This window comes from Epinephelus fuscoguttatus, linkage group LG4 (assembly GCF_011397635.1).
Source record: "Epinephelus fuscoguttatus linkage group LG4, E.fuscoguttatus.final_Chr_v1".
In the NCBI taxonomy this organism is placed as follows: domain Eukaryota; kingdom Metazoa; phylum Chordata; class Actinopteri; order Perciformes; family Serranidae; genus Epinephelus; species Epinephelus fuscoguttatus.
In genome coordinates, this window is record NC_064755.1 from 43046383 (window position 1) to 43061945 (window position 15563).

Here is a 15563-nt window from a genome sequence, read left to right on the forward strand (position 1 = left end):
TTGGGAGGTTTGTCCAATACAGTGTATCTATGTGAAGTCTAAGATCATCACTTTCACTTCGAATAATGACTGTAGCAGACCTTTAAAACCATCTGAACTCCTCTATTGTTAAAAAGAGGAGGAACAAGAAAACTATTAGTCTGCAAAGACACTTATTACGTCCACATACACAGTGATATGTCTCGTTTTACACAGAAGGTGTCACAGATTCCATCACATCACTCGTCTTCCCACTTGAACACACTCGTCCCCTGACTGTGTGTCTCATTAAACCCTCACATGTCACTGTGTCTGTCAGAAAGTGAGTGCAAACAGCGGCTGTGCAGCTCAGTACCTATTAATTCTCCATACACACTCTGTTATCAGGGTTTCCAGTCTTCATTCCTTCTGCCCTCCTTTCAGGAAGTGGGACAAAGGAATTTTTTGTGCTGGCCACTGTGATTCATGGCTGACACACACACACACACACAGTTGGTTTAGCCTTTATAACTTAGCTCATTATTTATGGCTGAGTGAGCCGTTTTAACATGACAACCAGCAGTCTGAGTCACAGGGTTGCTGGAGGAGTCAGGTGGAAGCTGGAGAGGAAACAAAGACCTTCCTTCGAGGAGCCTATGTGACCTCTCCTTTGGGTTTTGTTTAATTTTGAAGGTTTATGGAGTTTTGATGAGTTTCCATTTAATGCATGTGTAGATCATGTTTGTGCATGTGTGTGTATTTCAGGCATGTGTGGATATGACAACAGAGTGTATGTATGAATGTATGTATCTGTGGATAAGTACCTCATACAACCCCACTCCAAAAAATCTGAACTATCCTTTTAATCGCCCCCTCCTTACAGTCTGGTTCAAGAATATTCGGATCTGGTTCATAAATCCCTCCAAATCGACTAGTTTTATTTTGGGTAATGTGGGATTTATTTCGTGCATCAAAAGTGATATCAAACTACAAAAATATATAAAAGTAATATCAGTTATATGAGGTAATTATGCATAAAATAAGGTATGAAATAAAATGATACATTAAAAACCCTAAATTGCGCGTCTTTAAAAATCTAACTGGTTTTGCGCATCATCATTACCCATGACTACAGCTCATGATTCACTGCTCGCTCAGTTTTCCCACTCTGCCTTCCCACCTCTACCTGATGGTCTGCTGGTCTCACCTGAACTCCACAAACCGAGGAGCCGCGGCAGCACCTGGGCGCGTCACAGAGTTTGGAGAGAAAGAGGAGGAGCTTTACGCACCACGGGAGAAGCTGTGAGAGCGGCGGCAGCAGCAGCAGCAGCGTGTTTCTGCTAGATGCAGTCAGTCAGTGTCGAGCCTCACTGGTCTCAGCCGGCGATCAACGCACTACAGTTTAGCTGCTGGAAAACAGGCAAAGGCAGACTGAGAGAAAAGAGTCGGATTATTTGTTTCTGGGAGTTTTTTTCACGGAGAAGCGAAGAGAGAATCCAAAGCGATCAGTTTGGACTTGATGAGAGAGTCAAGAAGTCCCGCTCCTGGAGTGACCAGCGGAATATGATTTGAATCAGAGGAACGTAGAAAGCTGTGGCTCACTAACAGGTGAGTTTATCATCTCAGCAGTTTCTCCCAGTTTCTTGACTTTTTTCTGTCTTAATTCAAAGTGTCGTTTCTTGCGTAAAAACGCACCATGACACCCTGAAACTCCTCTCCCTCTCCTCCTCCTCCTCCTCCTCCTCTGGATATCACAGCCTGTTTTGAAATGTTGTTTCTGGCTCTTAACACCATTTCACCAGCTTCCCATTTGTGTTTTCTGAGACCTTTCGCCATGAGTCACTTTCCTCTCAAACTGAAAACATTTTCACTGTTTCCCACCGCCTTTTGTCCTTTGAAAACACAGCCGTGCGGTGAGGAGGTACATTTATTGTGTTTGGTGCAGGTGCGCATTAATGTGCCCGCTGTTACTCATAATTTTAGACCAAAACAAGATTATACTCATCTCACCAGGTAGTTGATGAAAGAAAACTGACTCTCATATTGTGAAATTCCCAATAACATAAACATGTGTGTGTTTTGGTTTCTAAATATGGACTTGTTTTTATCGTAATATTCTGCCATATCCCCAATACCCCCCTCAGTCTCTTATATTATGTTCTGGCACTTATCAGTAATATTATCAGCTCTAAACTTTCATGTGAGTTTCCCTTTAAGCACCTGTTGGGTCTGTCTGTCTCTATTTATTCTCCCTGAAACACTGTGTAAAGATAAAACTGAGCTTTCCCTCTCAGACTGGCTCTGAAAAAGCACACGAGCTGCCATCACTGAGACATCAGTCATAAATTAGTGAAAATATGCGCACAGGGAATCTCCGTGAGTTTATGCAACACTGTGGGCATAAACCAAACCCACTGTGCTGGATGTTATTGCCTTGTTTTGGTTTACATCTGGGGCTGGTGTTGAAACCACACGCAGATAGGAGCATGCAAATTCACATTTTGCAAATCCTCTGGTGTTTCTCTCCCACATCCATCCCTCCCTCCCTCCCTCCCTATACTAAAAGCATCTCCCAGTGGAATACCACTTAGTTAACTGGGGTTATTTATCATTTTGCAGGATGGTCCCCGTCGCCCTCTCCCTGCAGCCTCTTTTGTTTTAATTGAGTTTATCTCCGCTCCCTCGGGCCCCTGCTGTCTAAACTTAGGCCCGTGGTTGCGTCGCCCTGCAGAGCGGGCTGCTCTCTGGGTGATTCACTGCTTTGCCTCTTGCTGTGGTCACTTGGGAACTGAGCTGAGCACCGCAGAAGTGCTCACCCAGGTCTTGCTGCTGGGTTGTGTTGGGTCAGTGGAGTCAGAAAGTGGAGCGCTGATGATTAGGAGGCTGATATTGAAGCTTTGTGTTACCATAAAGCCCCCAGTCACTTCACTATGAATGGTTTCACTTCTTGTGGTGAAGTGAGTAAACCCTGGTTTTAAACCCTGACACAGTTCCATTTATGAGTCTAAAAAGGGATTTTGATGTCTCTCTTGTTTCTCCTCAGTCGTCCCTATTCAGTGCAGACTGCGCCTTTTTCCACACAGTCACACTCCAGACAATTGAGGCCACCTATTCAAAGATATTTGTGATGGATGTTTTGAGTTCTTTGTGTTCCAGCAGAGACGGTTTACCTACTAATTTTTTCATGTCTCTTATTTTTGGAACAGGATGAATCTCCGCTCGCTTCATGCCGTCATGCTGCTGTGGGCTTTGTGCCCCACTGTTCAGGCCCAGTGTGATAAATCACCCCAGACCAACAAGCTGAACCTCTCCGTCACCTACGAGCTCCCAACGTTCACTGCAGACTTCCCCATCCAGAACATGGTGACGCTGGATGGGATCATCTACGCCGGGGCTGTGAACAGAATCTACGCCCTGGCCCCGAATCTTACAAAGCTGTCAGAGTATCACACGGGGCCGCTGCTTGCCAATGAGACTTGCGGCCAGAAAGTGACCAGTGGCAGGGAGGACAACCACAACATTGCTTTGGTGGTGGAGCACATTTATGACAAGGGGTTGTACAGCTGCGGCTCGGCAGACAATGGTGTTTGCCGTCGTCACGTCCTGGATGACGGCATTAGCCCGAAAACTGTAGACAAAGATGTCTACTGCTTTGCCGACAAGGTGAATCTAGGAAAGGGTCAACCGATTGATGCGGATGTTGTGGTCAGCCCTTCAGGATCTCAGGTGCTCAATGTGGAAAGCAACGTCATCACGTTCTTTGTTGGGAACTCTGAGATCCCAGGACTAGGAAACATGTCAGCCTCTGCAACAAATCCCCACACCCTTTCACTACGGAAGATGAAGACGAGCCAGAATGGCTTCTCTTTCTTCTCCAACCACTCCTACATGGACCTGATTCCTTCTCTACGTGGAAACTACTACCTGCGTTACGTTTACTCCTTCCACAGTGGACCTTTCACCTACTTTCTCACAGTGCAGAGGGTGAGCAGGCACTCCCAGGCCTACCACACCCGTATAGTCCGCATGTGCTCCTCAGACCTCGTGATCCGCCGTTACGTGGAGATGCCCCTTGAATGCATCAGCACAGATAAAAGGCGACGTCGCTTCCTGGACGACGTCAAGGTATTCAACATCCTCCAGGCAGCCCACGTCACCAAGGCGGGCAATGATGTTGAACTGCAGAAGCAGCTTAAAGTGGAGGAAGGTGACGACGTGCTGTTCGCTGCCTTTGCCCAGGGGAAGCCGAACTCTCCAGAGCCAACCCCTAACTCAGCCGTCTGCGCTATATCCCTGAAACACATCAACAACATGTTCAAGATGTACATGCACAGGTGCAACACAGAGGACCCGTATCACTTCACTGGATCAGACAAGAAGTCCTGCTACAATGTGGTAAGAGCTGGAGGGGCGGGGTTTCTGTGTACGGGTAGCCAATCTAGAACTACTTTGCATTTGTATTTTTGGAGGGAAATTTGAATGTTGCTCTTTCCTTTTTTCTTTATAAACTCACAACTTTATTGAAGAAAGATGGAAAGAAAACATTTGTCTTGCAGTTTCTTTTTCCTGCTTGAGCTTAAACCAGTTTTTTAGCAAAAAAATAATTGAATTCTTCAAACAAGAAAATTGATTTAAACTTTCTTGCTGCACTCTGATAGGTTCCCTAGGTTCTCCTTTTAATTTAATTGAAATGAATGAGCCTAAATAATATCTTTGCTGCTCCAGTTTTTGTTTTGTTGAGACTAAATTAACTGTGGCTGCAGTTATGTGTGATGCAACGTGGACAGTGGCTACTGCTGTATGAATGTAGACATTTGTGATGCTTTTTATACTCAACAGAGAGACTGATTTATCTTTAAGGTGCTTAGGTACCAGCCCAGACGCCATTAGAAAAATATTGGTATTGTATGTTTCTGTAAACCAAGAATATGTTTCATTTGTACATTTCATACATTTCATATCAGCGTTTCTTAAGTGAATGAGGTGGAGAGGATGGTGAAAGGGGTATCACCTACAGGAAAGGCCTGCCAAGCTGCAGACTGCCGTTCAAAACCAACAAACAACAAAAGTGATTCTGATTAAACAACTCATTGCTGTTTTTTTACAGCAGCTTATTAGGTGCCAAGAGTGTGTGTTTTGTAGCAACCTGTTGCTCTTTTTCCAGTGACTTTATAGGCACTAAAAGTGGGTGTTTTGTAGCAACCTGTCACTCCTTTTCCAGTGGCTTTTTAGGCATCAAAAGTGGGAGTTTTGTAGCAACCTGTTGCTGTTTTTCCAGTGACATTTTAGGCACCAAAAGTGGGTGTTTTGTAGCTACCTGTTGCTCTTTTTCCAGTGACTTTATAGGCATCAAAAGTGGGTGTTTTGTAGCAACCTTTCGCTCTTTTTCCAGTGGCTTTTTAGGCACTAAAAGTGGGTGTTTTCTAGCAACAGGTTGCTCTTTTTCCAGTGACTTTATAGGCATCAAAAGTGGGTGTTTTGTAGCAACCTTTCGCTCTTTTTCCAGTGGCTTTTTAGGCACCAAAAGTGGGTGTTTTGTAGCAACCTGTTGCTCTTTTTCCAGTGACTTTTTAGGCATCAAAAGTGGGTGTTTTGTAGCAACTTGTCACTTCCTTTCCAGTGACTTTTTAGGCATCAAAAGTGGGTGTTTTGTAGCAACCTGTCATTCCTTTTCCAGTGGCTTTTTAGGCATCAAAAGTGGGTGTTTTGTAGCAATTTGTCACTCTTTTTCCAGTGGCTTTTTAGGCACCAAAAGTGGGTGTTTTGTAGCAACTTCTCACTCTTTTTCCAGTGGCCTTTTAGGTGCAAAAGTGGGTGTTTTCTAGCAACAGGTTGCTCTTTTCCAGTGGCTTTTTAGGCAGCAAACAATGTGACCACACATTAACCACAGCATTATTGAAATGTAAAGGTTCAACTTGTCCATTACATAATAACGTGTAAATATAACATATCAGTGGTTTGCAGTACAATTACAACTTTTTTTCTGGTGGCTGGGTTGTATTTCTAAGTGTGCAGCCTGCATAAACTTGATAAATTTACTTATTTACACTGCATCTGACTTGGCCTGTCTCAGAGTCCAGGTAATATATGTATTTCCTGCACAGTGAACTTGTAAATTACAAAATTCTTGGCTCAACATTTACACTTTAGACATAAAGTCATGACCTTCTATCCAGATTCCACAGTGATGTTGACTGAATCCAAAAGACAAAATTGCAGTCTCTCCAGATCAGACACCAAGTTAGAGCATCATCGTGATGTGGCTTTACAGTGTCTTTCAAATACATAAAATACGCCTCTATCAGTCATCAGCTGTGTATACATGGCTTGGCTTTTTTTTTTTCATCTTTTGGAGTTATAGACCTTGGCTGTTTACTCGCTGCAGGCAGGTTGGCTTGTTGGCTGGAGACACTGTCTTAGTAACTGGGTGGTCTCAGGTTCAAGCAGCCAGTGTGTCTACTGGACCTCTGTCCTTGTGCCATTGTGTTCAAGTGTCCTTGAGCAAGACACTGAAGCATGACCTCCTCCTGACTTTCCAAATGACCTCTGATCCCTCTGTTTAAGAGCATACATGTGAGTTTGTATGTTTCAGAACATGTGAAGACAAAAACTCCTGATTAGAGCATGTTTAATATGATGTTTGAGGTGTTTTAAGGATCCTTGTACGCCTGCTTTACATTCTGATGTTTGCAGACTGATTACAGGAGAGTGGCACATTTTTCATAGTTTTGGCTCAATGCTGCAGCACGGTGGATTTGAAAAGAAACAATAAGTATGAGGTTAAAGAGTAAACTCTCAGCTTTCATTTGAGGCTGTTTACCTCCATATTTGGTGAACAGTGTAGGACTGTTTGCCAAGTATCATTAATGCTCCTAAACGTACAGACAAGAACAGTCGAAAGGTCTCCATTGGTTGGGTCAGTCACCTGACCTCAGTCTTACTGATCATAATTTGTTTCACTTGTTAAAGATCGAAGGAAAAGAGCCAGTGAAACATGCAAAAAGAAGTAATGATTAACAGTGTCTAACAGAGCATCGCCAGGGACGATACCAAGTGTCTGCAGTTGTATTTGACCTCAGACAGTTATTGACTGGAAGAAATTGTATTTTAATTTGTCCGATACATTTTGGACAACCCAGTTGCACTATTAAATATTGAAGCATTCGATTATAGTTAGAGCAATAAAGACACATTAAAAATTGTTTTTAAACACATTTTTCCAACAAATTAAAGGAATCAAAATTAGCATGCATTTTTAAAATGTTTTTCTTTTTTTTTCTTTTATGTTAAGTGCATATTTTTTATCCATTACATCACAAGCTGCTGTGAGAAACCCAGTTGAGATGTGTATTCCCAATGTGCTGTATACTGTACATGTCCAGATAATACTCCAAAAACCCAGCATATCCCACGTCTTCGGAAAATCGGAAAATGCAAAATAAAAAAAAGGCCTAATTCTGAATATCTAAACAGAAAAAACTGTTTACATGACCTGTATCAAATTTGGAATACTGACATACTCAGAATAATAGTGGAATATCATTGTGCATGTAAACAAAGTCATAGCTTATGTATTATATTGAAGTAACCGTCCCAGTGCTGCTGCGAGCCAGTTGTTACCTTCCCTGCAGTCGCTCACCTCCAATCCATCAACATCGACTCAATCAATCGCCTCAGTCACCTGATCAATAAAGACATGAAGTTAACTGCCGACCACCCTGCCAAAGGGTTCGTCAATATGTGTGCTAACGCTGCCCCCTCTCTGACTTCATCTTTACTTAACCTCAGCATCAGTCAGTCCTTTATCAGCACTCAGTCAGGCCGTGGATTACTTTAGTCTCCTGGATATATTTTACACTCAATGTGTTGTCAAAGGGCAAGCACGTACAGGAGGAACATCGAGCCGTGTGCAAACAGCCAACACACTGCTCAAGAAGACTTCTGTCAAAACAGGGTGTGTGTGTGGGGGTGTGGGTGTCTCAGGGGGTGTGTGTGTGTGTGTGTGTGTTACCATGCAGGCTGTTTTCTGTATCAGGAGCCAGTTTGAACTCCGCTGCATGTGTCTTCATTGTAGGAACATTTATTGCTGCTGTTGCTTGGCAGCAAATGAGAACCATGCACCGAGAGCATCTCAGATCAGTTGTGCGAGTGTTTTTGCATGTTTATTTGATTTATTAGAATGTACACGTTACATCACTGCTAACCATTTTGAAAACCAGGTTGCTACGTTTACGACATTTCAGTGCATTAAAGCTGTAATCAACCAATGAAAATCTCGGTCAACTGAAATTCTACTTACTCATCAACTAATCGATTGGTTCCGTGGGAAGAAAAGAAATCTACTTGTTATCTCTAGACTAACTAAATCAGCCACAGTAGCATTTCTTTCCTGAGGCCAGCATATTTTTTTGATTCTTTGCAATGGGAGCGCAGTGTATTTACAATAGGGCTGTCAACGAATATTCTAAATTTGAATTTAAATTCGAATTTGAAAAAAAAAATGGACCTTCGAATGTGAAAATTGATATTCGATTGTGGCAGCTATCTTCTTTGCGAGTGGGCTTGACACATTCGCTCGCGGCTCGCGCAGAAAATAGACCAGACGCCGAAACGATCGCTGCAGGGTGCGAGCCAGTCACGGTCTGGTGCTTCGAGGCTATTCGCCGCGCTTCCGCGGGCGGTGTGGTCATGGGTCAGAGAGGGGGGATGAGCAAGAGGTCTGCGGCCGTTTATAACGTAATGTTATAGATAATTGTTTTATGTGTTTTAATGTGTAGGTATGTAAATGTTTTCAAAGACGTTTATGTTGAAATAAAAATACGTACAAGTAGTTATGTTTCCTTGTATTAATACATATACAAGTATGTTTCCTTGTATTAGTTTGCCCTCTTGTGGACATAATGCGGAAAAAATATTCGAATGGTTCGAACCTATGAGTTATTTTTAGAAGGAATATTCGAACGTCATTTTTGAGCAATTTTGACAGCCCTAATTTACAACATGCTACAAAAGGCAGCAGCGTGTTGAAGGGCTGAGACCGGTGGGTCCGTCCTCTCTGTCGATTCAGCCTGTCCTTTACAGAAGAAGGGCCAGAATAAGTGCTATACCTTGTGCCAACATTTTTAATTCTGCAGATTCTCCGTATCAACCAGCTGCAACCCGCCACCTCACCCAAGTGGTCAGGGGCTGAAAAATAAAGCCAATGCTGAAGTGCCAAAAGCTGCAGTTCCTCTAATGGCCACTTGAGGCTGGCTTCAAGAGCGAGTTGATGCCCATAGACCTCCATTTTAAAATGTCCAACTTTACAACATTCATGACAACTGTATGGGGACTTTATATAGAACTCACCTGTTAATCTGTATTTTATTAAGACTTTACAATTATGCATATTTGAGGGCGGGGCCATTTGATTGACAGGCTGTCTGCCGAAAGTGTCCTCAGTCAGATCCACTCCTTGCTCCTACACAGCTCCAACCTCTCATCCAAATATGGTCACTTCTGTCTCCAAAAACGCAACAATATGACAGCCAAAATGCCAGACTCATGGTAGCTACGTCTATTATTTATACAGTGTGTGATCGCAGCTGAAAAAATGCCTCCAAAGCGCTCCATGCTTGCTGGTTGTTTGTGGAAGAGCGCTGGGTGTTTTCAGCTGGAAAGTAACACCAGTGATTGTGAGATCAATGACAGTTTGATCGGACAAGAGCTCATCAACCAATCAACCAACTTGAGTTTTTCACCGTACGATAACTGTCTCAGAAAATATTCGCAGACCCTCAAAGGAATGAAAACAGACACGTTTTATTTCTATAATTGAAACTTGAAACCATTTTGTTCATGGTAGTGTGAGTAAAAAGTCTCCTCTTAGAAAATAACTAAACTAAAGGGGAGCTTGTCCGTCCAGTTGCATTTTTTTCCATATCGTAGATAAGCGTATTTACACAGTATGATAACCATCAGCTTTTATATCATAGTATACCTTGAAACCGATATATTGCTGTAGCCCTCCGACCAGCTGACCAGAAGGTGTCAACCCTTCAGTGCATTTTCAACTGTTCCAGACATCCATTGGTTTTCAGTCATTTTGCCTGATATGAAAAACAACAGACTCTTAAAACTTTAAGTAGCATAATGAACATCAAGTCTGCATTAAATGTACATTGAGTTTTCTTGTTTACTTCTTGTAAACACACTTTAGTATTATTGTGTGCTTCCTTTAAGCATTACACACATGTTGAACACACTCATGAAACATGTGCAGAGACAGTTTTTTGAATATTTTGGTTGTTTATTTATATTGGCTGGTTGTCTTCTTCTTCCCTGCTTTTTCTGGTTTATTGCTTTATTTGTTGGCGAGTTGTCTTGATTGAGTGTCCACAACAAGAATAGCGTGACTCAGTCTGCTCACGTGTGCACTTGTGTATCTTTCTGGATGAACTGTTGGAGCACCACGTACAAAATAAACTGGGATATGGACAGATTTCACAACTCAAGCAGGTCCGAAGACTAAGATAGTAAGATAGTAAAAATCTAAACTTTAATGCATGCATTGCAAAATTTGTTTGCAGAAGTGTAAAATATACAGTTTGTAGTGAAGGAGCTTTAACTTGCACACACACTGCCTGGGTGTGTAAGTTCATGACTTTGCAGTGATTTGAAAGACTCAAGCTGCAGCGATGAGATCAGACAGACATGAAGAGTGACATGTGGTTCTTAAAACAGATTCAAACCAGCTTTGCAAATACATGCAAATACATGGTGGGTGGGTGTTTGGGTACATGAGCGCAGTCCTGACAGCTATCAGCGGTGGAGATCCACAGGGGAAAGTGAGGAATGCTGGGAGGGGGGGGGGGGGGGACGCATTTCTGACTCTCAGCGAGCCGTGATGAATGACTCGGGGATAACAGGGCATCAGCAGCTGGGCGGAAGATGATCCCCTGACCCGCTGTGGCAGTCGGCCACGCTGGCGAGGCCTCTGCCCTGCTCCCCGCGACCCCCACCTGTCACCAGCACCTGTGGGAAAGTGAAAGTTGCATCAAGAACAGCCTCTTTTTTTGAAGCTGTTAGGGGTTGACGTTTTTATGGGTGATCCTTCAGTGTGATCTTTGATCTACTGTCTGAGTCATCTTGATATGATCACATACACACGGGGGAAAAATTGATTCTTAGATGCATCGCAATTCTCTCTTCAAAGGTTACATCTCGAAGCAGAAAAGTCGTCATGTGTGTCGTGTTCAGGCCTTTGCACACAAAGTGAGGTTTTTTTCTTGTGTTTGTTTTAATCTGTGATCTGGAAAAAAAGTTACGCAGAGAAACCTTGACACACTTTCACCCTTCACCTTTGCTTTGGAGTTAACGCCTTGGCTTTCACCACTATCTGCTGGCGTCTTGCATTTGGCACCGCGGCTACCTGGAGGGACTGATTTGTCCTCCTCTCTGTCTCTGCACTGCTGCACGCTCTCTCTGTCTGTGTACGGTCGTCCTCCTCCTCCACCTCCTCGTCATCATCATCCACCTGAGTATAACTATCTGACCTGTTGAAAGTAGACTATCTGAGTTATGAAATGATACTGTGCTGTGTCCTGTTACAACTTTTCTTCTCTCATACCGCTCTGTAAAGGCTTTTGATGCATGTGAAAAACAACTTTAAAGATGGATGACAGACGCTGAGTCAGTGTGCAAACGTATTTTTAGACGTGCAACAATTTCAGACAAAAAATATCAGAATCAGCCAGCGTGTTTTTTCTTAATTTGAACAATGAAAGAATATCACATACATTAAAATGTATTGTATTTCATGTCTCCATCTGCTGGTGGGCCGTCACCATAATCGTATGCATGTATAATATGATGTTAATTCTACTGCAGAAGAGACTCGATGATCACTAAAATTCGGTGGGAAAAAAGTGAATATATCAGTTTTGGTTATCGGCCAAACAAGTTGTTACATAACGGATATTGGCAAAAAATCTGATATTGTGCATCCCTACGTGAAACATTTACAAAGCATTTTTTTAATGCGTTTATAAATCAGCTTGTTGTCCTCCTCTGTCCTGCTTGTGCCTTGCTTCGTTTCTTGGCTGGTCAGTTACCGTAGACTCAATGTCCATAAGATAAACAGCATGACCCAAATGTACTAGTCATTCAAATCTGAATGACTAGTACATTTGGGTCCCCACCTCATTTATCATGAGGTGCTGAGAGATTACCACCCCAATGATTAGGGGGTCTTTAGCTCTGTGGTACACGTTTGGGCTTCTTCACACAGTGACACAACTCAGGAGACAGACATCTTTTTGAACTCAACATATTTCAGTGTGACTTTCCTGGCGGGGCGGCTCCAGTGCTGCGATCAGGACACTTTTTTTTTTTTTTTTGTCAAGTGCACGGTGTAGACAAGAAGTTGAAAATCGTTCAACATTTGATGACCTGCAGATAGATCCGCTGGCTCATAGCATCTTTGGTGAACAGATGTGGAAAGCTGTGTCTGATGTAATGCTTAACAGTGAGTGTGCACGAGTCAGAAGCAAACTGATTACTCACAGAGCCTGTTGAGCTACTGTGTGCAGGATCAAAGCAAAAAAAAAAGTCCTGTTACAAATCAAATAACCAACGTCTCCTGCTGCTGCTGCTTCAAACTGTTTAACAAGAGTCATATTGTACCAGGTGACGAACCCTGAAACCCCAAACACTGATTGTCTGTTTGCACCTCTCAACAGTTACTGGCGCTATGAAAACTGTTGTTTTGATCAGTCGGAGTGAGAGTGGGCTCTTCCGTTATTAGACATTCTTTCCTCTTGACTCACTTGATTACTGGGTCGACACGAGGCATGACATCAGTTTAGCAGGAGGTGCAGGAGCATCTCCATGCTGTATAATTAGCACTGAATCCTTCTGTTTCCACCTCTGCATAATACTCTGCGAAGCTTTGATATGTCTGCAGACAACGTGATTCAAAAGTTTAAGTTATGCTGACTTCAGTCTTTGGCAGCTGCATTAACTGTCCTCACCCCGGCATCCCTTTTTAGTCGCCCCAACCCAAACGCACATACACTGAAAACCAGAACACGGACTTCTCTGCAGGACTCGTCAGAGACAAATGGCACAAAAATCTGCTGTTTCAAATTTTGTTTGAGTCTGAACCTCCAAACACGCAGACGCAGCAGGTCAAGTGCTGAATCGCTGCAGCCAAAAGAGCTTTTATCTCGGTGAAACTGGGAAGCCGTTCTTCAATTCCTCTTTTATTGCTGACAGTCTGACGTGGATCCTCTTGTCCTCAGCTGCCAGGTTAAAAAACAAGCTGTAACGACAACAGACCATTGAACAACTGCCCATCTGATGCTCGTGCTGCAAGCCAGGAGTGGAGTGATCTAATCATAGCACTGCTTAATAGATTTATGACTTGGATTCAGTGGCATATGGCAGGTAGACTCTCTGTTATCATGAGGTTTGAGGGAGATAAGCACAGCCATAAATTCATAAAAGGTGTAAACGCTCGGAGGAGGCATACTTAAACACACAGGAGGTTATTTTGGTCGCTCCACCAAACTGTGTATTTCTGGTGGAAAACTCCCAACAGGGACGTGGATGAGGTTTAAAGCTCAGCGTAAGAGTATGTTTGAAGTTTTTAAGTGCTGGTTGTCAGCTCAGACGTGCCTCTTAACTCCAGTTTAGGCTGCAAGATATGATAAATGTTGTAATGATGAAGGGCTCTCTTTTCGGCTGTCTCGTGATGGATCAAATCTGCTGTTCGTATCGTCTCCGCTGGGCCATTTCTGTCTTCAGGCTGCTCTCTGTTACATGAAGAGTATGAAACTGAAAACATAATTACTACTCTCCACCATGAGACGTTGAGTATGAGCAGTGATTACTGTGCTTTGGTACTTTTTTTTTTAATTGTGCTACTTTCCAAGGTACAGTTTAAGATATTTCTCTAATAATTATGATTTTGATTTAATCTGTATTTATGGAAGCAGAGGTGCTTAAGAGTAGTTCCTATCAAAAAGGCCCCAGTTGTTGATTTTAAGGAAAGTAGACTGGATGATAAATGACTGAACTGAGTCCGTTATATTATCCACAAAGGTCACCCAGAAATGAATAATCACAAATCTTGGTTCACACACTAAAGTTCTGAGTACTTAAAGCTGAGCAAGGCAGTTTGATTTTGCTGTCATTGGACAAAAAAACCACAATGAACTTTGAGCATATTGAAACTTAAGTGGTCTGAGAGAAAACTAGACTTCTGGCTTCTGTTTTCAGGCTTTGGAAAATCTAGCTCGTGGTGGGAGATTTTGGCCAATCACAGGTCATTTCAGAGAGAGGAAGTTGTTACTGGCTATTCTATAAATGCAGATGTGCATGCACGTCCCTTCAGATGGTGAAAGCCTGATTCAATGTCTGAGAATCCTGCAGTGAAAGTTGCTAATCCAGCATTAACTACCTCCACAAGCATGCCCGCAAAGCCACCCCAAAAAAACAAGCACGGACTTAACAAAAAGAGTCTAATGTGTTCACACCAAATGCGATGCGAATTTTTGCTTTGCGTTACTCATGCATGTTTGAACTCTAAATATTTTATGTTGACTCGCTTCAAGCGTGGGTATAAATTACGCCTTACGGGCATAAAATCGCTGAATCGAAGGATGAACTTCCACTGGAACGTCTTTGGCGTCATACGTCCTTCTCCTCCCAGCAAAGTAGCGGGGGAGTGAGGTGGAGGGACCGTGGGGTGGCTAGCTAGCTAATTTTTGTCTTGTGGTCTGATTTTTCCTAAACCCAACCAAGTGTTAGTTGTTGAAGGAAAAAAATTGCGGTGTTGTACCAATGTAGTGCTTTTATTTTGAAAGAGACTGTATGCAAACTGTTCATTTCCTGTGAAAACAGAGGTGTATTTTGAAAACGGACAATGCATGTAACAGGCTGAATACCAAAACTCAATCTGAGTCGAGGGACAATCAAAAGTGATTAACTGAATTATTCTTGAGCAGAGTATTTCAGTAGCTCTCCACCTCTCACATCCAAAGCACTCTTTAAACTATTGATCCGACCCCAGAATGTGCTGCTGCCTGACAGTATCGCTTTAAGAAAGGACAGCTAAGGCCATTTTGCTGGGTAATGTAGTGTGCAGAGCCATGACAGGGATTTGAAGCGTCCCCAACACGCCTGGCACCCGTTCCCATAAGTCTATTGAGGGAGCAGAAACATTTGAGACTTAAAATAAAGATCAGCCACGGGTCAGAATTATCATCGGATTACCATTGATTTGAGAAAACCCACCAAATGCTGATTGCTTTTAAATTGAATCTTCGTCCTGATTGATTATAGTGTGTGTAATATAATTCCAGCGTGGAGACGCTTTTGACCGACAGTCATTTTAATTAGCCCGCCTGTTTTAGTGAACAAGCTTTAAACAAGCAGCCACAGTGGCCCATTGATTTTAGCTTATTCTGTTCAGGAATTCCTCATAATTTATGATTATGAAAGATAATAAAGGTCCAGTTATGGGACTTTCAAGATATATTTGGCTTTGCCAGTCTGTTATTTGGTCACTGGATAAGAAAGCAGGCATGAGCGCACAGCATGAGGCTCCGCCTGTTGTAGGTCTT

The 15563-nt window shown here is 42.8% G+C and overlaps 1 protein-coding gene across 1 annotated transcript in view; it reads left to right on the forward strand.

The window, feature by feature from the left end:
- Positions 1 to 1195: 1195 nt before the first annotated feature.
- met (MET proto-oncogene, receptor tyrosine kinase) overlaps positions 1196 to 15563 on the forward strand; it is a 103539-nt gene continuing 89171 nt past the window's right edge. The window contains exons 1-2 of the mRNA XM_049573028.1: positions 1196 to 1566; positions 3165 to 4353. Of these exons, the coding sequence (XP_049428985.1) occupies positions 3166 to 4353 (1188 nt within the window). The 5' untranslated portion in view covers positions 1196 to 1566; position 3165. The remainder of the gene's footprint in view (positions 1567 to 3164; positions 4354 to 15563) is intronic.